The 25,496-nt window shown below is 32.6% G+C and overlaps 1 protein-coding gene across 6 annotated transcripts in view; it reads left to right on the forward strand.

Annotated features, from left to right (window-relative positions):
• Positions 1 to 24,490, forward strand: part of LOC145247478 (snurportin-1-like) — a 57,333-nt gene extending 32,843 nt beyond the window's left edge. For 5 of the 6 annotated variants that reach the window (XM_080109277.1, XM_080109279.1, XM_080109280.1 and 2 more), the window contains 6 exons: positions 4,797 to 4,901; positions 10,252 to 10,348; positions 14,703 to 14,800; positions 16,461 to 16,538; positions 23,257 to 23,334; positions 23,851 to 24,490. In XM_080109277.1, the coding sequence (XP_079965403.1) occupies positions 4,797 to 4,901; positions 10,252 to 10,348; positions 14,703 to 14,800; positions 16,461 to 16,538; positions 23,257 to 23,334; positions 23,851 to 24,249 (855 nt within the window). In that variant the 3' untranslated portion in view covers positions 24,250 to 24,490. The remainder of the gene's footprint in view (positions 1 to 4,796; positions 4,902 to 10,251; positions 10,349 to 14,702; positions 14,801 to 16,460; positions 16,539 to 23,256; positions 23,335 to 23,850) is intronic. The other variant, XM_080109281.1, reaches the window with a different exon arrangement.
• Positions 24,491 to 25,496: the final 1,006 nt, after the last annotated feature.

The following is a 25,496-nucleotide window of genomic DNA, read 5'->3' on the forward strand; positions in this document are numbered from 1 at the left end:
GTAGTGTTGGAAAATTCCCCTGTTCAGTTTGTAGAAAGAGTTGGTACACATTGGTAATGTGTTTAAAACAGCAGACTTCAGTGGTGTGACCATGTTTAAATAATGAATGAGAGTTCTTGGATTAGTAGATGGAAAACAGTTGAGGTAGCAAGGTTAGTTGGGTATAGATTTTGATATATTCATTGGAGTTTCTTAGGAATTTGGAGTTCACAAGTTGTGTGTGTATAATGGCACTAACCCTATTTGGGTTTAACCAGCTTCCTCCAAAGGAGTAAGTTCCATGGGAGTATGAAATTCACAAGCGGTCCCTAGTTGCATGTATATCCCCGTTAAGGAAGATGACGACGTAAGGTTTTTGCTCCTCTTGCGGGGAGGTGTCGACATCCTTCTACATACAGCGCCTGGAATTCTCAAAATGGTCACCCATTTTAGTAATGACCAGACTCAATGTTGCTTAACTTTGGTGATCTGATGGGAACCAGGGTGTCGACATGATTATTTCCCAACCGTGAGCTGTCCCTAACCATGTATATATCCCAGTTAGAGGAGGTTGCCAATCTACAAAGCCATGGTTAGAACAATTCTTTTCTATGGATGTGAGACCTGGTCATTGCACAAGGACGACCTTCATTAAAGTGAGGTCTTCGATCAAACTGCTTCTGCCATATCTTGAGCATTCACCTGACAGACTAGACCCTGAACTCGACCATTCATGTTAAACGTACCATTCCTGGCTGGGAAGAAACTCTGCTTAAAAGGAAACTCTGGGAGTTTGGCCATATGTTGCATTGGCTGGATGAGGAAATTATCGATAAACTGGTAACCCCCGATACATCCACTGATTAGAGGAAGCAACAAGGTGGCCAACTCAGGACATGGCTTGCGATAGTAAAGGCTGACATGGAACTCTTATCTGATCCTCGCATTTTGGCGTCCGATACTGAAGTCGCGAATGCCTAGATCTTGTCACTGACTCTGCTGCTGATTATTGAGGGTGGGTGGTATTGACGTGTTATGCGGTTAACACCATTGGAGCCAGCTCAACCCATTCCACGTTAACATCGCTACAAGTCAAGTCAAAGGTAATTGACAAGGGCTGGATAAGGAAAAAACATGGGCGGAAGTGATAAGGATGGATTTGAGGAAAGGATAAAAACCTGGCCAGAGATAGGATAGACTGCTTTTTAGCAGTCGTGTAACTCTCCCATCACTAATTTTGTCCTTTAGTCCTCGCATTCCAGGAGCAATGTTTCTAACAAAAAGGGAAGAATTGCTGTTTTCTGGGTCAGATTCTATTTCATCTAACACTTCTCGTTGGCACTACTAGTTTTTTTTTTTTTCTTTAGCTCCTTACATCAAGTGGCTTCATGCCTTTTCTGGAGCGATTTCCATAAAAAGAAATCTGTTTCTAAAAGCCGTCAAACATATGCCAGATGCTAAACTAAATATTGTGATTTATATTTAAAGAGGTTTCCAGCCTAAATAGAAAAAAAATGTTCAGTCATTCAAGGTTATCTCCCCTTAACTGAGGCTTATCATGTAATCATTTATTTAGATATTTTTTTAAGCTTTTAAAATATCTGTAAACAGTGGAACCCTGGGATACGTTTTTTTTTTTTTTTTTTTCCTCAGGTTACTATGTGGGATACAATGTTTTTCCGGACCCTGGTTATGATATTTGCCCTGCCTTACAATGTTATTTATAATGTTATTTGATTATATACATGTGTATTATGTACTGTATAAAATTTTGCTTAGACTCTGTCATATGACGATTTTGCCTTACGATCCCAACCCCAGAATGGATTAATGCCGTATCCCGGGGTTCTACTGTAGTCTGTTTTGATAAAAAAGATTGTTTGACAACTTCTCGTGTGTCTGTGTAAGTGTTTCTCACCGCTACATGATTTATTCATTTAAAAAAATTTTTTTTTTAAGTTCTTGTACAGAATTTAAAAAAAAAAAAAAAAAGTTTGAAATTTTTTTTTATGTTCGATTCCAGTGATTTTGTGCTCTCTGTTTCATTTTCCTTCAGCCGAATTCCTAAAAGATCAAGGGGCCCCTTAAGAGCTAACACATGATCTCTATATGAAATCCATAGAAGTTTGAATATTCCATTAAATCTTCTTCATCTCTCAAACGCTGAGGTAGCAAAGAAGTTAAGAGTATTAATTTTCCTCTCCCCAATTGACCAGTTAAATATGTTTCTTGTAGTCTTTCGGTCTTATTGGATTCCAGGACAAGAATTCATCTAGTATCTAGTCTGGTGGAGCACCTAGTTTCATGCTGTTACTTTAGACAACATCGCTTGGAGAAGGTGCACCATTCCTCGTATAAACCAGTGTGGGTTAACCATACCGAGATCATATTTAGGCCGTGAATACTATGTGATTTTGAATATTTAGTCAAGGTTTACTTCTAGGTAAAAAGTAATTGTTTTAACAAACCCCTGTGCAGAGAGACCTTAGACACTCGAGGACACAAACAAAACTTCTTTCTTAGAACTGCACGCCTGTGGAACTCTCTTCCGTTTGCCTGCTTCCCAGCTGACTATAACATAAACAAATTCTTAATGAACCGTCCCTTTTAAGTAATCCAGTTTACTAAATTACTGCAATAATATCCCTTTAACTATAACCCTTATCCTCGGGTTATCTTCAGGCCTTGATAAGTAGTGACCTCCCCCCCCCCCATGTTAGAAAAAAAAAAAAAGACAGTGTCTAGTAGGCATTCAAGTTCTCTCCAGTAGGCGTTCCACCATTTGAATGCATTTGAAAGCTGTCTAAATGTAGAGATTTAAAAAAAAAAAATGTATTTAAATTCTAATTTTTAGCCTTGATAAGTTTGGATCCATTAGTATATAAAAATTTTAGGTTCTTGTTTAGAATTCTCCCTATATTAAAGAACAACAAAAAAAGAAAATCTGTACAATGTACATACAACTAGACAAGTTTTACACAAGGGACCATAGGTTCTTCATTAGGTAAAACAAGCCCGTTAAAATACAACTTTCATATCTCCACTGTTTGAAAGCATTGCAATGGAAGAAATATAAAAATGGTTGAGCGACCAATCAAAATGCAGATTTATTTTTATAAAAAAACACTCCAGGTGCATTCCTGGACTATAAAAACAAAAAAACAAAACACCATTGAATAACAACTAAACAAACTAATTCTGCCTAACAGTATCACCATGAAGCGTAAGAGAAAAAAAAAAAAAATATTGATAAGAGCGAGTTTCTTCACCGAAATATATCAACAAACATTATTTTAAATTGTTTATTCTTTGCGTTGGATGGCTTCAAAATGTAATTTTACATACGTGCTGTATTTAAAGAACATTTATTTAAAATTTCGACCCATGTAAGAGTTTTCATCAGGAAAATATGCAGCATGTTCTCACTTTGTTGCAATCTTTTGTTTGTATTAAAATTTTTGTATGATGAATCCAGTGGTTTGTGCTCTGGTATGCACACATGAGTAAGGAGTGAAAGTAGTTCCACTGCTTAAATGCATTTGAAAATTATAATTTTTTTTTTTTTTTTTTTTAATTCCATTTTCACCCCAAACAAGGCACAGTGCCACTTTGATGTAGGGGGCTACTATCGGGGACGTAAGTTTAAGGGATACTATGTAGGGAGTTGAGCAACAAGATGTCTATTCACATTACACTTGAACTTCTGCATGTCAGTACAGTTGAGAAAGCAGTAACCCGGAAAGGAGTTCCAAAGTCTAGCAGTTCTGAAGAAGGAAACTATTAGGTTAGAAGGCTTTCTTACATCTAGGGATCTCTACTGTGTAGGGGTGGAATTTTGCTGCTTGTCAGGTTTGTTGGAGTTATTTACGTCAAGGGGATACAAGGGTTTGTAGTTCGTCGGAGCATCCGCCATTAAAATAGTTGTAGAACAGGCAGAGGAATGCTACATTTCAGCGATAAGACAGAGGTTGGAGCTTAGATGAGAGTTCAGACTCTCTTTTGAACTCTGTCCAGGAGTGAAAAACTAACAGCAGATGTACCAGTCCAAATGTAACCACAATACTCCATACATGAGCGAATGGTGGCCTTGTAGAGGTACAAGATACTTTCAAGCGTAAGTAATTTTCCCTGTGAATGTTAAGCGGAGGAGCTTGAACGGAGTACTTTCAGGTAATGTATCTTTAGCCAAACCTATTGTTGGTTGTGAAAGTTTCTTGTGATTATTGAAGGAAACAAGCCTAGTCTTAGCAGCATGGAATGTGACCATCCATTTTTTTTCCCTATTCCACTACAGATTGGAGGTCTTCCTCTAGTGTTTCTGCCGTTTCCTTAGATATGTGCTCATTCGTTTTCCCCTCGTGCCTGTTATAGAACATGGTGTCATCAGCAAATATACCCATCTCAATTTTATCAGGGAGGTCATTTATGAATATCAGGAATAATAAAGGCTTTGGAGATGAGTCAAAATGCAGATTTTTTTTTTTTTTTTTTAATTCTAATTTTCGACACAAATAAGTCTTCATCTCGATGCATTCAAATAGTGGAAATATTTTTACTACTAAAAATGTAAATATTTCTAAAAAAAAAAAAAAAAAAATTTGTTTTTAAAATCGAAACAATATTTACATTTCTAGTAGTGAAACTATTTTCACCGTTTGAATGCATTTGAAATTTAGAATTGTTGTCAAAATGCCAATTTTTAAATAAACATGTTCATTTAAATTCTAATTTTTGACTCGTATAAGAGTCTTCATCTTTCAAAATGAAATAAAAAAAAAAATAAAAAAAATAAAAATAATTCTGTTTCCGTCATTTAGTTGATGCTGTCTGAATGGCTTGTGGAAGTTCCAACAGATCTTGAAATGGAATGGCTACTGGTGATCTGCCCAGTCGGAAAACGCTGCCTTGTCATTGCAACGAAGGTGATGTATTATTGTTGGCTTACTAACTGCTTATACTTTTTATTAAACTAATATACGACTTTGATAAATACACTAAAATGAATGGACACTATTTGGTGCTTCTCCAGAATCCTCCCTATATTTCTATATTAAATAACAAAAATAAAGAAAAATCTAAGAGGTTCATGTAGTTTGCGTGAAGCATTGTATATAGTATATAATTAAATGTAATATGTAGAAGGCAGTACAATGCAGACTTAACGGAAAGACATAAACTTATAAAAACAATAATAATTATGTTTAAAATACAAATCATTTATACGTACACATACAAATAAACAATAATGCTGAATTTATGAAAGTCCAACACTAAAAAAATATCGAATTATATTGGAATAAAATAAAATATTTAATGTTTCAGGTTTTGTTTTCTGCAAAACTATTTGTTTACAGAAGCACATTTGAACCAAAGTCAAGCACATATCTAACAAAGATCTTTCTCAAAATATTATAGAACACAGATATTCCATCAGACCATCTGACGCAGGTCATCACGGTACAAATATAAATAAAAGTTGTGTATGAAATATATAAATATATGCACGTATTCGTAGTTGTATTAATTAAACTACTCTTCATCTGCTTCAGTTTTTTGACTTTCCATTACCTCTGCAATGTACTGCCTTCTATATATTACTTTTAAAGAAAAATCTGTATGATGTACGTACCCGTGATTGTAATGGAACACGGATGGCAGATAACGTAGCAGCTATATGCAAGTGATGGAGCCATATACGAGTAGACATCACAGCGAAGAAAGTAAAAGATTATAAATGGACCGAGAGCGACAGAAACATGGTCAGACAAAGACAGAGTACCATGTGTTCAACACGGCAAAGTCTTGTTAAACATATTGGAATACGATAAGACTTTTGAACAAGAGACAAGGCATTATTCTGGAAAGTACCTGTAAATAAATGTCTGTTGTTTCAACTGAAAAAAAAAGAATGAGTTTAATTCTTACCTCGTCTTTGTGTCCTTGCAACTGTCTGCATGCAACATGTGAGCCCCGAGTGTGGACATGTAACGATTACATACATGATGAAATAAAAAAAAATATCATATTCCAAAAATCACAAATTGATCAAGTAGTTTTATTTTTAAATAAAAAAATAATCAAAGTTTATGGCTAACTGAGGAGCAACTGTCTCACGGTGTCATTTTCAAAACGGTCTCAAGAAACAAAGGAGATAACTCCAAATAATTCAAACTTGCAATATTTTTGTTGTAATGCCTATGAATTCCCATTAATCACTTAAGCTATTGTATTTATGTAAATAAATATGCTTGATTAATTTACTATACAATATTTTTTTTCTGTCACAAATACATACAATAGAGATTCTTTTTTTTTTTTTTTTTTTATATTTATAGGAATGATTCTGGACAAGCTCCCACTCTTTATCTAGAATAACAGAAAAAAAAAAGTTATGCTTTGCTAGTGTGTGTACAAACATTCATATAAAATAACATCTCAGTCCATGAGTTTAAAAAGAAAAGTAAATAAGAAATCAAATGTTTGAAATCTGAAAGTTTTAAGAATAAAAAAATAAAAAAATTTTTTTTAAAAATCAATTAGTAGAGAATTAATGAATTATTGAAATCTGAAAGTTTTAAAAATAAATAAAAAAAAAAAATTAAAAAAAAATCAATTAGTAGAGAATTAATGAAGGAAAAATGAATCTCTGAAATAAAGTGAAGGATTTATTTCTAAATTAATTTAAGATTGTGAGCAGAGTGTATGTCTGACATTCTTTTGCTTTCTCTATTTCGTTAAGCATTTAACATCACTTTATTCAGCTGTGTTTTTACTCACTAGATTTTATGAATGTGGTCAGATATATATCATATGGCTAGTCACATCTTTTGAAAGCATTATTTAGTAGGTTACATTTTTAAAATTATATATATATATATATATATATATATATATATGTAGGGCTGTGACAAGCATATTCTTTTACAAAAGAATATTCTTTGCATATATTTCGTTAGAGAATATTCTTTTAACAAAAAGCATATTCTTTTTTTTAAAGAATATTCCTTTAACAAAAAGCCTATTCTCTTAAAAAAAAGAATATGCAAAATATTTATGGAATAAATTGTGCCGAAAATATGTTGAAATAAATATTTGCATACGAGTCTTAATTTTACGAATTTTTCTTTTTTATATAAATTAAATTAAACATGGTAAAACCTTCGTAGTTGTGAATTTACAATAACCTTTGGTTCCTAATGAGAGCCATTCTATTAGAGGATTATATTAGGGGTGAAATATCCGCGTATCCTTTTTGCCCTAGGTCTCCAGGGCCGATATATCGGCCCCGTAGTGTCCAAAGGATTGTAACTACAATTTGTATCAAAAAAATAGCCAGGTTTAAATATGGTCCAGTAATCTCCTACGATTGGAACAAGTTTTTTTTTTCATTATAAGGCTATGTTAGCGGACAAGCAAAGAAGCTTTAATTTTGATAATTTAAAGACTAATTTAATTATAAAATGCAATAAATAAAATATTTAAGTTCCATAGAGTGTTCAATTGTTAACAGTATATAAACAGTATATACATTAATGAGTAGGGCAATGTCAAGAATATTCTTTAATAAAAAACAATTCTTTACATATATTGGGTTAGAGAATATTCTTTTGATAAAAAGCATATTCCTTAAAAGAAAGAATATGCTTTTTAAAAAAGAATATGCAAAATATTTATGGAATAAGTTTTGTTTTACCAAAAATATGCTGAAAGAAAATATTTGGATAAGAGTTTTTAATTTATTCATTTTTTTAGATGAATTAAACGTGGTATAACCCTAACAGATGTGAATTTACATAAAAAAAAGGGTCTAAAATTTGGTCTGTTGAAAAAGAGTGATATTATAGGCATATATATAAATATGTACAGACATCTCGTCCTTGTAGATACTCAAAGCGTGTTAGTACCTAGGACGAATTTACAAGATCTAAAAAAAACTAAACAAAAAATGCCAAAAATAATTAGCACTCCTGCTGAACGGATGGCAAGATATGCCGATGAATTTGAAGATTACCAGTTAACTGGCAATTGCTTAACCTGCAAATACTGCAATATCCAGGTAGGAACAAACTTTAATACATAAAATTCGCAATATAGTTGACTAATAGATTGGCGTTGTTATAGTAGTTTTGTTTTTGAAATTCTATAACGGTAAATCTAGCTGTATTAAACTTTGATTGAACGTTGAAATTTACAATTTATTTTATCTACTTTTTACGTTAATTAATAAATGTTAATCGGCTTCAAATAACTTTTTCCACCCTTCCTTTAAATGTATATATTACCATTAAATAATTGATTTTTATTTTTACAGATCAAAAGTTGTAAAAAATCTCTAATAAAGCAGCATTTAAAAACCAACGCACATCTGGCAAAAAAGACCCACACAGCAACGTTAGGCGAAGTTCCTACCGCAGCAACTGATTTAGGAGCCAGTACGAATAATTTGTTCAACGCTGACTTATGCAAAGTGTTGATTGCAGCGGATATTCCGTTTCATAAACTGAGCAATAATGTGTTCAAAGACTTTCTTCATAGGTACACACATAGAAATATTCCAAATCAGACTACACTAAGAAAATATTACGTTAGTGAAGTGTACGAAGCAAAAGTGAAGTCACTCAGAGAAAAAGCTGCTGGAATGAAACTGTGGGTCTCGATTGATGAAACCACTGATGTAGAGCAGCATTTTATTGCTTGCTTTGTGTTTGGCATTCTTGGGGTAGAAGAGGAACACAGCAAGTGCTATTGAGGAAATATTGCATGTCTGCCAAAAGTTAATCATTCTACAATTGCTGCTTTTTTTAACGATTCCTTGCAGTTTTTGTGGCCGCAGCAAGTCCTTTATAATAATGTGCTCCTTGTAACCACTGATGCAGATGCATATATGTCCAAAGCTATGAATGCTCTTCAGGTTTTATACCCGAAAATGGTGCACGTTACTTGTTTGGCCCATGGCTTGCACAGGGTTGCGGAATTAGTCAGGCAGGCGCACCCAAAAGTAAATAAACTGATTTCAACTGTAAAAAGTATATTTTTAAAAGCACCCAATCGGATTGAAAAGTTCAGGGAACTAGCCCCAGGAGTGCCCATTGTAACAAGATGGGGTACATGGTTAGATGCAGCGCATTATTACGCCAAACATTTGCCCGAAATTACTCCTGTCATAATGTCTCTAGATTCAACAGAGGTCCAAAGTATATTGGAGTCCAAAAAACTGTTGGATGAGGAATCACTGCCATTTGATCTCGGCTTTATCGCCAACATTCTTTCCATTTTAACAAAAAATATTGCAAAGTTGGAGACTAAAGGGCTGAGTCTTTCAAAATCTATTGAATTAGAGAGGTCGAAATGACACTTGAGGAGATGGATGACTCCCAATTTCGTAAAAAGCTGAAGAATGTCATTTCAAAAAACAAAGGTTTTGCTACTTTAAAGCGTCTTGATGCACTTATTAGTGGGAAGGCTTTTGAAAATTTTATTGCATAATGTTCTTCTAAAGTGTCTTCATGTCCAGATTGCATTTTTGAAATTCACCAGCTATGATAATCAGGCTTTGGTATTTCTGCTGTAGCTGTTGATTTGAACCTGAAATTATAAAAAGTTGGTCAGTCACCTCATATGATGTATAGCAATAACTTACTGAATTTTCAAGAGTCTACGACAATTTTAAATGCCTGTACAAAAATTATTTGGAAACTTATTGTGTGTGTATGTGTATGTATATATATATATGTTTTTTTTTTTTTTTTTTTTTTTTTTTTTTCTTAAACTATATTAAGGTTAACGTCTCCGCCTCGGAGAAGTGGTGTTTTTCTTAGAAAGTCGCCCATTTTTTATATACATATGCACATAAAGTTATGAAAAGTACATAGGGCCTGAGCAAAGCCGGGCTGAACTGCTAGTTTTAAATAAAACAATTTAAATAAAAAAATTAAACTTAAAAATTTTTTTAAATTTATTTCATTAAAATGTTTTATTTAAAAAATTTTTATTTAATAAATTGTTTTTATTAAAAACGTTATTAAAATTTAGAAAAATTAAAAAGTTAAAATAATTTGAATAATATTTTACTTTATTTTAAAAATTTTACCTTTTGTTTTGAGCAAAATCTTTTTTCTAAATAAAAAAATAAGCATATCCGTGGCAGTTAGGTTTGATGCCTGATATCTAAATAATTTCACTAATTTTTTTTTTTTTTTTTTTTTTTTTTTTCAGAAATTACATATTAATATTTTTATTTTACCTGTTTTTTTTTTTTTTTTTTTTTTCTAGGGAATAACGTCTGTTTATACAAAAAATGGCTACTTATTGTACAAGTTTCCCACGATGCTTCCTGGGGGGAACAAGAGCTGTAGATTCTCTTCTCAAGGTAAATTCTATGTTAACATTTCCTACATGGGTGTAAAATATGGTTGGATTTCCATTAGTCTAATATATAAAAGACTATATGTCTGTCTGTTTCCATATTTTCAAACTCTATCTCTTCCGAAACTAAAAGTTGCAGGGTGGCGTGAAGGGCCTCAAATGATTGGATTTTTTATGAACTGTTCTTTTCTGGATCTTTAGTCGGATAAAATAGTTTTTAAGGGATCAAGAAGGGGTCAAAATTTAAAAAAAAAAAAAAAAAAAAAAAATTATACATTTTGTACATTCATCTTAGTTTATTTTTAATTTTTAATCAGTTCATATGTGTGTCACGTTGGTACAGTGGTAACGTCTCCAGCTTTGAATGCTACAGTTTTGTTTTCGGTTTCGATTTTAGCTAATGGCACCCAGATACGTTTTTTTTTTTAACTTTTGGAATCACGACTCTATAATGCTATATACGTAATCTAGATAAATTACAATATCATATTTGAGTGTATTTTACGACCAGGCAAAGCCCCCCCCTCCTCCCCAAGATAAATCTATATATATAAAAGCGAAAATGTATGTGTGTATGTATCCTCGATGTCCACAAAAGGCTTCTTTCAAAGAAGCGCTTGCTCGGTTCACAACTTCTTAAAACTTTTTATATCATCTATAAATTGTAATATCTCAGAGTTACCCACGGAGCTCGCCTGTCTATTTAATTTTATTGACTTTCAAACATTAATTATTCCACATTTCCCCGCATCGGCACGTGTTACATTCGGTTTTCGGTATATAAAAAAAACGAAACTCGACTCTAATCACAGGTCGAAAGTCAGTTGTCTCAAGAGAGCTAAGTAACGTTTGTTCAATGTCGACTTCGTCATATCAGACTGTAGCTTTCATTTCGCTCCTCCTAATAAACAGGGAGCGGGTTTTTAAAAACAAACAAACCGATTTATTCACCTCATTCAAAACTGTCCCGCACAAAATAACTGCTGAATACCTATCGCCGTCACGTCAATCAAAAACGCGCACCTGTTTTTTTTTTTTTAAACACTTTACTATTTTTCAACTGCGCGTCGTGAAGGCTTTGTTTTTTTTTTTCACATTTTCAGGTTTTTTTCACATACCCCGAAAAACACCCGGGCAACGCTGGGTACCCCTCGCTAGTAATAAATAAAACTAGATTAAAAAAAAATTATTTTGGGCGGATAAAATAATTTGTAAAACGAATAAACTCAAGTCCTGTTTTTATTGCTAAAAATATGTGCCAGTGTAACAAAAATGTTCAAACTAGAGTCAAAAACACAAAAGTTGTTGCTGATTAAAAATTTCATCTTGAAAATGAATAATTTAGTTTGATAAAAAAATCTTTGTTCATAACATTAACGACCTTTGTTCTTAACTTGATTCCATCTGTCAACGAACTTATGAATGCTTTGCTTATAAAATTCTTTGGGTTTTCATATGAAATATAGATCTAGATCTAAGCACAAATTCCATGAACAAAGTTTCTTTCTTAGAACTGCCCGCCTTTGGAACTCTGCACTGTAAACCTGCTTTCCAGACAACAGTAGTCTTCAAGTCCAATGCAAACAATTCTTGTTAAGCTGCCCCCTAAAATTATTAAATTCTACCCAACTTCCACCACCAATTATCACTAAGCTGTTGTTTCAATGACTACTTGATATTCATTAAACTTTATCCTCCAATAGCTTTCCAGTCTTGGTAAATGGTGACTCCCTTGTAAAAGAAAAAAAAAAAAATCATGTTCAATCTCCTCTCACCATTTAAATGGTTTTGTAAGCATTGAAATAAATAATAATCTGAGGGAGCAAGGTCAGGAGTATATGCAGGATGAGTCAGGATTTCCTAAGCAAATACTACTTTGACCAGTAGTGGTCTCATGGAGCTTCACTTATAAAATTCTTTAGGTGTCAAACTCGTGTTAAATCTCCTTTTGTAATGTAAAAACTAAGGTTGTCTAAATGGTTTTGTGATCCCTGGAGTAAGTGTTGATCCAAAGGAGCTAGGTCAGAAGAAGATTCTTTTTCTGTTGACTATAAAAGGTCGTTTTTCAGCTCAACATGGGTGAGAATATTGCAGAAAAATATGAATGATGCTTTAATAACGTGAATGAAATGGTCATCATCATCATCATCATCATGCAGTCCGTCAGTCTTGACAATGACTAGTCGGGGCCTCAGTTCTTTATCCCTCGGTGTTGGCGTAGTCTCACTCCATCGCCACAGGACTTTCCACCTTGGCTCCAAACTTGCTTGCGCAGTTTAGGTGCAGTATCTGTTGCGCATCAGATAAACACGCTCTGAACCTCCAATGCTCATGTCCAGTGGAGCGAACCTACGATGACTGGCAGCAGAGAAGGCCGTAGCTTCTGGCCGAAAGTAATCTCCACGAGGTAAACAGTCGCCCTATCCTGGCCGCTACTACGCCTTTTCTTTCTTGATGAGGTTCCATAGTCTTTTAAGGAAAACTGCAAGGCAGCAGTAGGATTTGAAGTCAGAGTTCCCATCTCTTAGTCTTTTGCTGTGATAAGGCCCACAAGGCAGTGGTGTTTTATTTTGGGGTTGGTTCCCTTAGTCTTCGTCCAACCAAGGGTACCCACAATATAGTGGGGTAGGGGTTGGTAGTGTGTCAGGGCATGTCCACACATCGGTGGGCCATAACGCACTACCTCTGGGGTGCCCTACTACTCCGAGATCTACAAGTTTAGCCTGGAGTCCGCAAGGCACTCGGTTACCATGTGTGGCCAATTAATCATGGTAATATGTTTAAGTGATAACAATATGTATAAAATAAATTACAAGCGTTTAAAATGCCTCTTCAACGAACCAGCAAAGACCTGATACGATAAGCTGTTAGCACTTTAATAACTCATTCATAGCGTATGAATATGAAGATTGACATTGGTTTCCCCAATATCTTTTTAGCCGGAACTCTTTCTAGAAAGATATCAGGGACTACGTGAAGGTGGCCAAACACCCTAAGATTTTTGTGGAACGAACTGCATTCGAACTTGGATCGCCCAGGTTGTCAGCCACTAGACGATCAGTATCTCACTTAAATAAGTGTGCTGGTATGAACAAAGATTATTTACTATTGTTTCTCATGAATTAAAAATGAGATTCCGTCTTATTGGCACAACTTCCAGACAGGTCGGACATTGTCCACATCATATATGGTACTTGGTACGCTTTCTAAGCCCTAACAAGTTTGTCTGTTATCCTTCTAATGGAGTTAACCGACTTTTAGAGTATGGTCAAAGAAACAGACAGCATATCATTATTTATTGGTTTGGCCATGTGTTGTCCCGACCTGGTGCAGGGTTCATTTGTAAACTGGTAGCACTTAATGCACCTACTGGTTGGAGGAAACGCCGACGTGGCAAACTTAAGGTTTGCTTCACGATGGTGAAGGTAGACATGGAACTCATCTCTGGTCTTCGTGTTTTTTATTTTTTTTGTTTTTTTGTTTTCCAATGCTGGAATCACAAATGGTTAGATCATGCCACTGACTCTGTTACTGATCGACAAGGGTGGACGGCCTTGATGTGTGATGTAGTTGGCTCAACTCATCCCAGGTGAACGCTGCTACAAGTATACGTACAAGTCAAAGAAACCAAACATATTATTTTTTTGAGTGATGTGTTACTGTTATTGATATTCCTGTAGGTAAATGTACGTATTTCCATGCAATGATTATCTGGTGCTACCAGATGAGGCTGTCTGAAGATATTGGCTTCCTGAGACGAAATGCACCTAACATTGATGCTTTTTGATTTTTCTACTTCCTTTTGCAAAACTTACATTCTACAGAAATAACAACCCACCTTTTCCCCCCTTTCTCTTTCTATCTCCCCCACTTCCTGACTGGTTTCTTAACTTAAAATGTACCAAATATTAATACTCTTTAATTTCCTCTTCCCATTGCAAAACGCATTCATGTTCTACAGGACAGGGAACAAAAATGATAAAATCCACTATAAATCATCGCATCCAAACCCCACAAACTAGCAATTGAAGATGGACAAATCCTGAAGAATAAAAACCTTCTACAAAATAACTGGATGCAACATGAATACTATTTCCAAAATAACTGGATTCGGCATTAAATAACTAGAAAAGGGTTGATATGCCATAAAACAACTAAACCAAACCAAACCAAATTCTACAAATAAATATTTGAAGATATAAAGAACTTGAAGCATAAAAACTGTTTCCAAAATAATTGGATTTGACATTAAATAACTTGAAAAGGGTTGATATGCCGTAAAACAACCAAACCAAACCAATCTATGCCATGTGCATATTTTCAAATGAAAAACTAATCTTTCTATTTTATTCTTTCAGATACGACTATTCTTGATTGTTTATTTAATGAAGTCGAAAAATGTTATTATATTCTTGATGTCATGAGTTGGAGCGGCTATCCTTTATATGACAGTGAGGTGAGTTCACATGATTTATTTTTGCTTTTTGTTTCTTACAAGACCACAATAGAGAAGAGACTTGTAAGTTAAAGTACCAGCAGGTCACTTGGCATTGTCCGGTCATAAATTACACTTAAATTAGATATTTTAATTTATACAGATTTTAACAAGTTCTTGATGAGCCGTTCCCCTTAAGTAATCCAACTTACCAAATTTCCACTACTAACAATTACTACAACGTTGTCCCATTGACCACTGTGCACTTATTAACCCTTATCCTCGAGTGGCCTCTGGCCTTGATAAATGGTGACTCCTTTGTAAAAAAAAAAAAAAAATTCTCTATTGAATATTATATTTTAACCAATATATAGTAGTAATTTCAAAAGTAAAATAAAAAAAATGACTTGGGTGCCATCAGCTAGAATTGAAACCAAAACCTGTAGCACTCCTGCCTTAGTTGTTACCATTTGAGCTATAATCGGATGGATAAGAAATAGTTATGCATGCAAGAGCACTGTAAGTCGATTTACGTCTGCTAAGTTCCAATTTTTTTTTTCTTTTTTTCAATTTTGACCCTTAGCAGCTATTTTTACTAGCTAAAAATGCATAAAAGAATGATCCACCAAAAATTACAGACAGGCATGGTGAGTTTTATAAATTTAATTTGGATTATGATGTAAGTCAGTGGACAGTGGGCAATTAAAACAAATTAGCCTTAATTTATCATAACTTCTTGACAAAGTCTTGAAAATGTGAAAAATAATAAAGTTGAAAGAATCATTGAAGTTGATGTGTGATTAGGAATTTTGGAATTGCAATTTTATGTTAGGGTTCGGATTATAACGTAAGTCAACAGACAGTGGTCAATCAAAACAAATTAGCGTGTTTTTTTTTAAGTCGGATAAATTATTACAAAGTTGATAAACAAATGATATTTACAAAAAATTGAAGCAGAATGGCAGTGAAGGAGCAGACGGTTGGATGAGTTTACATTAAGCCAGTACAGATACAGCACTTTACCATACACTTGCTGACAAACTAGTATGCATAGCAATCTTGCATCCTAATAAATAGTCAGAGTAATTTTGCGCAATACCCCCCCTTTTTTATTTTTGAAATATAATTGTACATGTTTTCTATATAGTGTCTTGTGTGTACTAATGCTTTACTAGAGATTCCAATTCATGAATAAAGCAAGAAAAAAGAAACACAGCAAAGTAGCAATAGCATACAGAATAAAAAAAAAAAAAGCATTGTTCAATAAATTACCAAGTAATTGTTTGTATTTTGTCATCACTTTCTGCCCATTATTCTGTTATTGTCATTCCATTATCTTGAAGCGGTTAGTTCTCAAAATGGCTGCCAAATTTTAGGAACTAATTTTCTGAATTGGTCATCGTGATTCACTGGATTGGCCTGATTTTACTTACACCTGTGTAACCTTCTGCTTCAAAAAACCTTTTAAAACTTACTTTAAATTTTTCTTTCTGATAATTCCATGTTTGTAGGAGTAGGTCGAAAATAAGGTCTTTTAAAATTCACGAGTGCAACTCATTTTTGATGTCAATTAATACCCTGAATAAGATTTAAAAGGAATTTTTGAAAAAAGTCCATTTTGACGGATAGCACCCTAAAAAAACTGACAAAACTTTAATTTTTTTCTTTTTTTTTCTTTCAGACTGAATTCCGTTTTTATTGGATACATTCCAAATTTGTTGAATCACATGAACATTTTAAGAATCACTCGACATCTCAGGTCGGTAAAACCGGATTGGAATATCGGAGAGCCTATATTAGTACAGTCGTAACCACATTGAATGTACATAAGTAAAAATATTAAAAAATGGAATTTTCCACGCTAGGCTAGAGTAAACAATAAAGTGAAAAATTCCATTAAAAGTCAATAAGTAGATAAAGAAATGTAGTTTGCTTCAAGCATTGTGTGTGATATGCATATAGAGAAGTGTTAGTTATCATAATGCAAGAAATGAAAATTTGCCATTGTTGAGAAAAGGGAGATAAACAGGTGATTATCTACATATTTATTTTTTCTTTTTCTTCAATAGTAAATCTTACTTAATTTGTCAAAACTTCTACACAGCGAGCGTTCCATGATGTATTTTTAGGTAAAACCTCTTTATCAAATGGTGTGTTGTATTTCTGCTATGTTAAAAAAAGAACAACAATATATATATATATATATAATTATTTTCATAGCCAGACAATATTGCAGCTCATAAGAGCCATGGCAGCAAACAAACCGAGTCGAAGACTCGAGTTTCACCCTCTTTTTGGCCCATCAGTTAGATACATCCATCCAAACTCGGGATTCGAAACCTGAGCCTTTTGTATTTCAAATCCTGAGTTCGGATGTGTCTAACTGATAAGCCCAAATGAGAATGAAACTCGAGTCTTTGACTTCCGGTTTGTTTGCTGTCATGGCTATTGCCAGCTGCGATGTTGTCTGGCTGTGGAAATAATTATATATTCTCTCACATTCTGAAAATTTATGTATATACGTATATATTAGGTTGGTGCAAAAATGTTTTTTGACATTAAGTTGAATGCCAAAAAACATTATTTTTGCACCAACCAAAAAAAAATGTATATATATATATATATATATATATATATATATGCTGATATATAAAAATACTAGCCTGGGTGGCCGGCATTGCCTGGGTGTTTTGGAGGTGTGTGTTGAGCAAAAAACAAAAATAACACAATAAATGTCAATATCACCCACAGCAAATCGAATAAAATCAAAATTATATTTGTATGATGAGTAACAGAGTTTTAATACTAAGTTACTATTAATATTAACGATCTATTCGGATTGTCTCCCTTGGACTGTGTGAGCAGTTATTTTCCTTTATCTGTTAACTTTCTTAGAAGTGAACACCTATGGAACTCTGTTTCGTTTGCCTGTTTCCCATCTGACTACAACTTGGATGTTTTCAATTATCCGCAGTAGCCAGGCTCGAACCTGTAACACGGAAGAGGAAAAGGGAGTGAAAAAAGCAAACGTGTTAGCCATCTCGCCCATGGCAACTTTATAACGTCAGAAGCCTTTGAAATAACGTCTTTTAATCGTACGTTGAGATCGCTAGGCGTGAATGACTTACAAAAATGTTGACGAAAAAAACTGACACCTCCTTGCAAAAGATGACCCAGTTGATGACCAAAGAATTAATGTTTTTGGCCAATTTTTGGATATTTGTTGTCCGAGAGTTCGATCTTTCTAACGATACCAATTTTGTCAGTGTTCGTTGCATATGTCGAAAGTTTTTGGCAGACATACATACAAACACACACACACACCACACAAACAAACACACATTTTGCCTTTTGTATAATAGACTAGCGAGGGGTACTCGGCGTTGCCCAGGTGTTTGGAGGTGTGTGTGGAAACTCCGGGGGGGGGGGGTTAAAAAAAAAAAAGTAAGTATGAGGATCGAACCCGAACCCTTGAGGCAAAGTTGTAAATTAAAGTATGAAAAAAAAAAAGTGCGATGTTAACCATTGCCCCACCGTGACATGCTAACGGAAACACGTTTGAATTTATTTAATTACTTCGATTTAGCAGGTGCCTGTTTTAATGAGTTAATGAGGTCAAGTTTGACTGCGGGATAGTATTTACTGCTGAACGCTCCCCCCCCCCCCCCCCCCAAGATTTTATAGGAAAAAGACTAACCCACATGCGGCGAGCGACAAATCTTGAATATTTATCTTCGCAAAATCGAGCAAATTAAATAGACAGGCGAGCTTCGTAGTTAACTGTGAGATATTACGATTTATATGTGATATAAAAAGTTTTAAAAAGTTGTGGACCGACCACTTCTCTGAAAGAAGCCTTTTGTAGACACGCAGAAAAAGCGAACAAACACACATACATACATGATGATTGCAACGTCTTGTCAGACGAGTGCCACTCCCTCAGACATTTAAAATCCATGAGCCCAAATGCCTGAGGGAGTATCTATACAAAGATGATGTTACAGAGTCTTAGCTTTGTATGACAGCTAAGTCTCTCTCTAGGTTCAAAATGTTGAGATCCAGCAACAAACAAGAGCAAGATAGCCAGCAACAAATTAAACTGCAGACCAGCTTAATGCGGGTAATGGTCTCCTGCTTTGTTTTTTAAATCAGAGATTTGCTTCTCCTAGAAAGGTTGCCTTCACCACGGCTTACGGGAGCCCTCTCCACCCCAATGCACATATATACACACACACACAAATATACACTGTGCTAGTTGGCCGTTGACCCAGAAAAAGAGTTCATTCACCCTTTGGAAGGTCTTGTTTTTAATCCTTCAGGGAGACTAGCCACCCTCCTTACCAAACAAGTCTGGTGGGGGAACCAGTTTAGTCGCCGGTGACCCGACCATGAGGCAGGTAGTACTGGGTTACATGGTACCAGTAGCATATGACATGACCTGACAATAACATACATACATACATACATTTTCGCTTTTATATTTATAGATAAAAATAATAAAATATCTGTATATATAGACAGAGAGAGAGAGGGTTATATAGCAGCGCTTGTTTTTGTTCCTTCTTTAACACTGACAATCTTCTATTTCTTGTATTTTGATAGTTGTCAAATATTTCCTTAAATACATATCACACACAATGTTTCAAGCAAACTACATCTCCTTAACATATATATGTTATGTTATATGTGTGTGCATTTTGTGTTTTTGTATTATGTTTTGTTTATTCTGAATATATCTTGAACAAATGCTTCAAGCTAACAGCATTTCATTTTTATAATGAAATATTCTTTAGTTGATATTTTTATAATTAGTTTTTACTTAATTTTCTATAACTCTTTTTTAGTTAATATCTTGATAATTAAATTTGTTTGGAGTTGACAGTTTTATAATTAGTTATTTGGTTGACAGTTTTATAATTAGTTATTTGGTTGACAGTTTTATAATTAGTTATTTGGTTGACAGTTTTATAATTAGTTATTTGGTTGACAGTTTTATAATTAGTTATTTGGTTGACAGTTTTATAATTAGTTATTTGGTTGACAGTTTTATAACTAGTTATTTGGTTGACAGTTTTATAACTAGTTATTTGGTTGACAGTTTTATAACTAGTTATTTAGTTGACAGTTTTATAACTAGTTATTTAGTTGACAGTTTTATAACTAGTTATTTAGTTGACAGTTTTATAATTAGTTATTTAGTTGACAGTTTTATAATTAGTTATTTAGTTGACAGTTTTATAATTAGTTATTTAGTTGACAGTTTTATAATTAGTTATTTAGTTGACAGTTTTATAATTAGTTATTTGGTTGACAGTTTTATAACTAGTTATTTAGTTGACAGTTTTATAACTAGTTATTTAGTTGACAGTTTTATAACTAGTTATTTAGTTGACAGTTTTATAACTAGTTATTTAGTTGACAGTTTTATAACTAGTTATTTAGTTGACAGTTTTATAATTAGTTATTTAGTTGACAGTTTTATAACTAGTTATTTGGTTGACAGTTTTATAACTAGTTATTTAGTTGACAGTTTTATAACTAGTTATTTAGTTGACAGTTTTATAACTAGTTATTTAGTTGACAGTTTTATAATTAGTTATTTAGTTGACAGTTTTATAATTAGTTATTTAGTTGACAGTTTTATAATTAGTTATTTAGTTGACAGTTTTATAATTAGTTATTTAGTTGACAGTTTTATAATTAGCTATTTAGTTGACAGTTTTATAATTAGCTATTTAGTTGACAGTTTTATAATTAGTTATTTACTTGACAGTTTTATAATTAGTTATTTAGTTGACAGTTTTATAATTAGTTATTTAGTTGACAGTTTTATAATTAGTTATTTAGTTGACAGTTTTATAACTAGTTATTTAGTTGACAGTTTTATAACTGGTTAATTGGTTGACAGTTTTATAACTGATTATTTGGTTGACAGTTTTATAACTGGTTATTTGGTTGACAGTTTTATAACTGGTTATTTGGTTGACAGTTTTATAACTGGTTATTTGGTTGACAGTTTTATAACTGGTTATTTGGTTGACAGTTTTATAACTGGTTATTTGGTTGACAGTTTTATAACTGGTTATTTGGTTGACAGTTTTATAACTGGTTATTTGGTTAACAGTTTTATAACTGGTTATTTGGTTGACATTTTTATAACTGGTTATTTGGTTGACATTTTTATAACTGGTTATTTGGTTGACATTTTTATAACTGGTTATTTGGTTGACATTTTTATAACTGGTTATTTGGTTGACATTTTTATAACTGGTTAATTGGTTGACATTTTTATAACTGGTTAATTGGTTGACATTTTTATAATTGGTTAATTGGTTGACATTTTTATAATTGGTTAATTGGTTGACATTTTTATAATTGGTTAATTGGTTGACATTTTTATAATTGGTTAATTGGTTGACATTTTTATAATTGGTTAATTGGTTGACATTTTTATAATTGGTTAATTGGTTGACATTTTTATAATTGGTTAATTGGTTGACATTTTTATAATTGGTTAATTGGTTGACATTTTTATAATTGGTTAATTGGTTGACATTTTTATAATTGGTTAATTGGTTGACATTTTTATAATTGGTTAATTGGTTGACATTTTTATAATTGGTTAATTGGTTGACATTTTTATAATTGGTTAATTGGTTGACATTTTTATAATTGGTTAATTGGTTGACATTTTTATAATTGGTTAATTGGTTGACATTTTTATAATTGGTTAATTGGTTGACATTTTTATAATTGGTTAATTGGTTGACATTTTTATAATTGGTTAATTGGTTGACATTTTTATAATTGGTTAATTGGTTGACATTTTTATAATTGGTTAATTGGTTGACATTTTTATAATTGGTTAATTGGTTGACATTTTTATAATTGGTTAATTGGTTGACATTTTTATAATGGGTTAATTGGTTGACATTTTTATAATGTGTTAATTGGTTGACATTTTTATAATGTGTTAATTGGTTGACATTTTTATAATGTGTTAATTGGTTGACAGTTTTATAATGTGTTAATTGGTTGACAGTTTTATAATGTGTTAATTGGTTGACAGTTTTATAATGTGTTAATTGGTTGACAGTTTTATAATGTGTTAATTGGTTGACAGTTTTATAATGTGTTAATTGGTTGACAGTTTTATAATGTGTTAATTGGTTGACAGTTTTATAATGTGTTAATTGGTTGACAGTTTTATAATGTGTTAATTGGTTGACAGTTTTATAATGTGTTAATTGGTTGACAGTTTTATAATGTGTTAATTGGTTGACAGTTTTATAATGTGTTAATTGGTTGACAGTTTTATAATGTGTTAATTGGTTGACAGTTTTATAGTGTGTTAATTGGTTGACAGTTTTATAGTGTGTTAATTGGTTGACAGTTTTATAGTGTGTTAATTGGTTGACAGTTTTATAATGTGTTAATTGGTTGACAGTTTTATAATGTGTTAATTGGTTGACAGTTTTATAATGTGTTAATTGGTTGACAGTTTTATAATGTGTTAATTGGTTGACAGTTTTATAATGTGTTAATTGGTTGACAGTTTTATAATGTGTTAATTGGTTGACAGTTTTATAATGTGTTAATTGGTTGACAGTTTTATAATGTGTTAATTGGTTGACAGTTTTATAATGTGTTAATTGGTTGACAGTTTTATAATGTGTTAATTGGTTGACAGTTTTATAATGTGTTAATTGGTTGACAGTTTTATAATGTGTTAATTGGTTGACAGTTTTATAATGTGTTAATTGGTTGACAGTTTTATAATGTGTTAATTGGTTGACAGTTTTATAATGTGTTAATTGGTTGACAGTTTTATAATGTGTTAATTGGTTGACAGTTTTATAATGTGTTAATTGGTTGACAGTTTTATAATGTGTTAATTGGTTGACAGTTTTATAATGTGTTAATTGGTTGACAGTTTTATAATGTGTTAATTGGTTGACAGTTTTATAATGTGTTAATTGGTTGACAGTTTTATAATGTGTTAATTGGTTGACAGTTTTATAATGTGTTAATTGGTTGACAGTTTTATAATGTGTTAATTGGTTGACAGTTTTATAATGTGTTAATTGGTTGACAGTTTTATAATGTGTTAATTGGTTGACAGTTTTATAATTGGTTAATTGGTTGACAGTTTTATTAGTTTTCACTTATTTTTTTAAAAGATTTTTTGTTAAAATTTACATAATTAAATTTTTTGACATTTTTATAATTGGTTATTTGGTTGCCATTTTTATAATTGGTTATTTGGTTGACAGTTTTATAATTGGTTAATTGTTGACAGTTTTATAATTGGTTAATTGTTGACAGTTTTATAATTGGTTAATTGTTGACAGTTTTATTAGTTTTCACTTATTTTTTTTTAAAGATTTTTTGTTAAAATTTACATAATTAAATTTTTTAAAATTATTATATTTTTGTAAGTTAATTTTTGATAATTACATTTTTTTTTTTTGTTTCAGTACAAGTTTGTAACATTACCAAACTTTCCATGCACGAAAGAGGCTATAACAAATTCGCTTGCAATGGCTAACTTTCCGGTAAGCATTTTCTTTCTTCTCAATATTATGAAAATGAAACCTGGCTGGTAAGGGTTGAGAACATGCGTTGCATAAAGAGAAAGGATATCAGAATATAATGAATTGAAATGTGTCTTAGAGACATATTTAGATCTGATGGCCTCAGAGGAAAATGAAATCTAGTTGGTATAGAGGTTTGGGCAAAACCGTAGACTTTGATGGTATGGGCACATTGAAAGAATGAATGAGATTAGATGTAGAACAGTTGAGATAGCAAGTTCAGTTCACAGGGGAAGGATGAGGATGTGATAGGGGTGGACCTGAGAATAAATGGGATGAAGACATTAAAAAAAATAATTTTATTTTAAATATTATACATACTTCAAAGTAAACATTTTTCATTTACAAAAACAAACATTTTCATTAGAAAATATTTCCAATTCAGTCTGAGGTGCATTTGGTGGAAAGGTATATTTAATATTTTCTTAAGTAAAAATCAAGATTTCGACTTCATTCGTTTTCTATTTTATATTTCAGGTTGATGGCGTGTTGTTTTATCACAAAAGAACCCACTACACGTTTGGTTCGACTCCTCTTGTCCTTTGGCTGAAGCCGTACATGCTACCCGAACTGTTGGAGATTCCCGTTCCAGAGACCATGTTGGCCAACAAGCCAACACTATATTCAACTTATGCAGAACACCTTGCTCTTGTTAAAAAGGATCAACTGAACTTTTTCCATGAAAAACAGGAAACAGTAAACCTGATGGATATGGGCCCTCCTCCGAAGCAAAAACGCAATCGTGGCAAAAAGAAAAAAAAGAAACGGAAACCTTGTGGGGGTCAGATGGACGTTGTAGATGATACAACGGAAACTGGGGAAGCAAGAGAAGCGGAACATCTTGATGCAATGGAAGAGACTGTCCCTTGCACCTGATGTTTTTTTTTTTTTTTTTGTGCGATACCTATTTTATTTATTTTTAAATTAGTATTTGTTTGTTTTAAAACAAAATTTATTTCCAATTTTTTTTTTTTCTTTTTTTTTAGGTAAAAAGATGAAAAGAATTCTTTTTTTTAAATAATAAACATTTTGTATATAAGATACTTTCCAAAACGTTTTTACTTAAAACGAAAATTTTAATCAAAAGATGTTATTAAATTATTAAAAAAAAAAAAAATCTTTTAGTTCTTACTTGTAAGGAAAAATAGGTAATAGTCAGCTTACACACTTCCTAACTTTCAGTGTGTCTGCTACTGGAAGTGGTGACGAGGCAAATCAGTTCTTCACTTTTATTGTTCTTCAGTATTTCTATTGTGAAGCGATTTATTGAAATCTACAATATAAATCTCAATTGTTGGTTTGTGTGAATGTATGTCTGCCAAAGACTTTCGACAGGCGCAACAGATCCTGACAAGATCGGTATCGTTTTGAGGTTCAACGTCTCTGACAACAAATATGGAAAAATTGGCCAAAAACATTAATTCCTTCACCCTCAACTGGGCAGTTTTCTACAAGGAGCGGTCAGTTTTTGCGTTGACATTTTCACAAAGTCATCGTCTAGGTTGGATCGACTAGGCTTAATTTCAACGTTCAGAACTTCCGGTCGCGCAATGGAGACATTGGCTAAGACGTCACGTTTTTTTTTTAACCTTCTTTTCCTTCTTTGCCTTACCGGTTCAAGCCTGCCTGCATGCCTACTATCACTTTTTCTTTTTTCTACTACCACATTTTATCCCCCCCTCCCCGCCCATACTACACCACCAACACACACCCTGGCAAAGCCGGGCATCCCTGCTAGTAAAATATAATTAAAGGACATTATTGAAAGATATACAATAAAAATCAACAAAATTATAAAAAGATAAAAATAACACAATCAGTCTTTATTTGCACTTTTAATAACAAAATTAAAAATAAGTTTTTATTGAATTTGAAATTTTATAAGAAATATATTTTTGAAATGATGAAAAAATTTTTTTTTTTTTTTTTTTTTTTTTTAATAAATATTTTCATGGCTGTATAAAAAATAAATTTATTGAAATCAAGAAAACAAAATTTCAAACATAAAAAATCCATAACGTTCTTTTAATAGGTCTTTCATTACTGTTTTGGTGATGCACACTTTTTCTTTCATAAACTACGTTCATTACGTAAAAAGATTTTTAAATGAGTTTTCAAGAAAC

Source organism: Euprymna scolopes, chromosome 25, assembly GCF_053919585.1.
Source record: "Euprymna scolopes isolate OS-2025 chromosome 25, ASM5391958v1, whole genome shotgun sequence".
NCBI classification, from domain to species: domain Eukaryota; kingdom Metazoa; phylum Mollusca; class Cephalopoda; order Sepiida; family Sepiolidae; genus Euprymna; species Euprymna scolopes.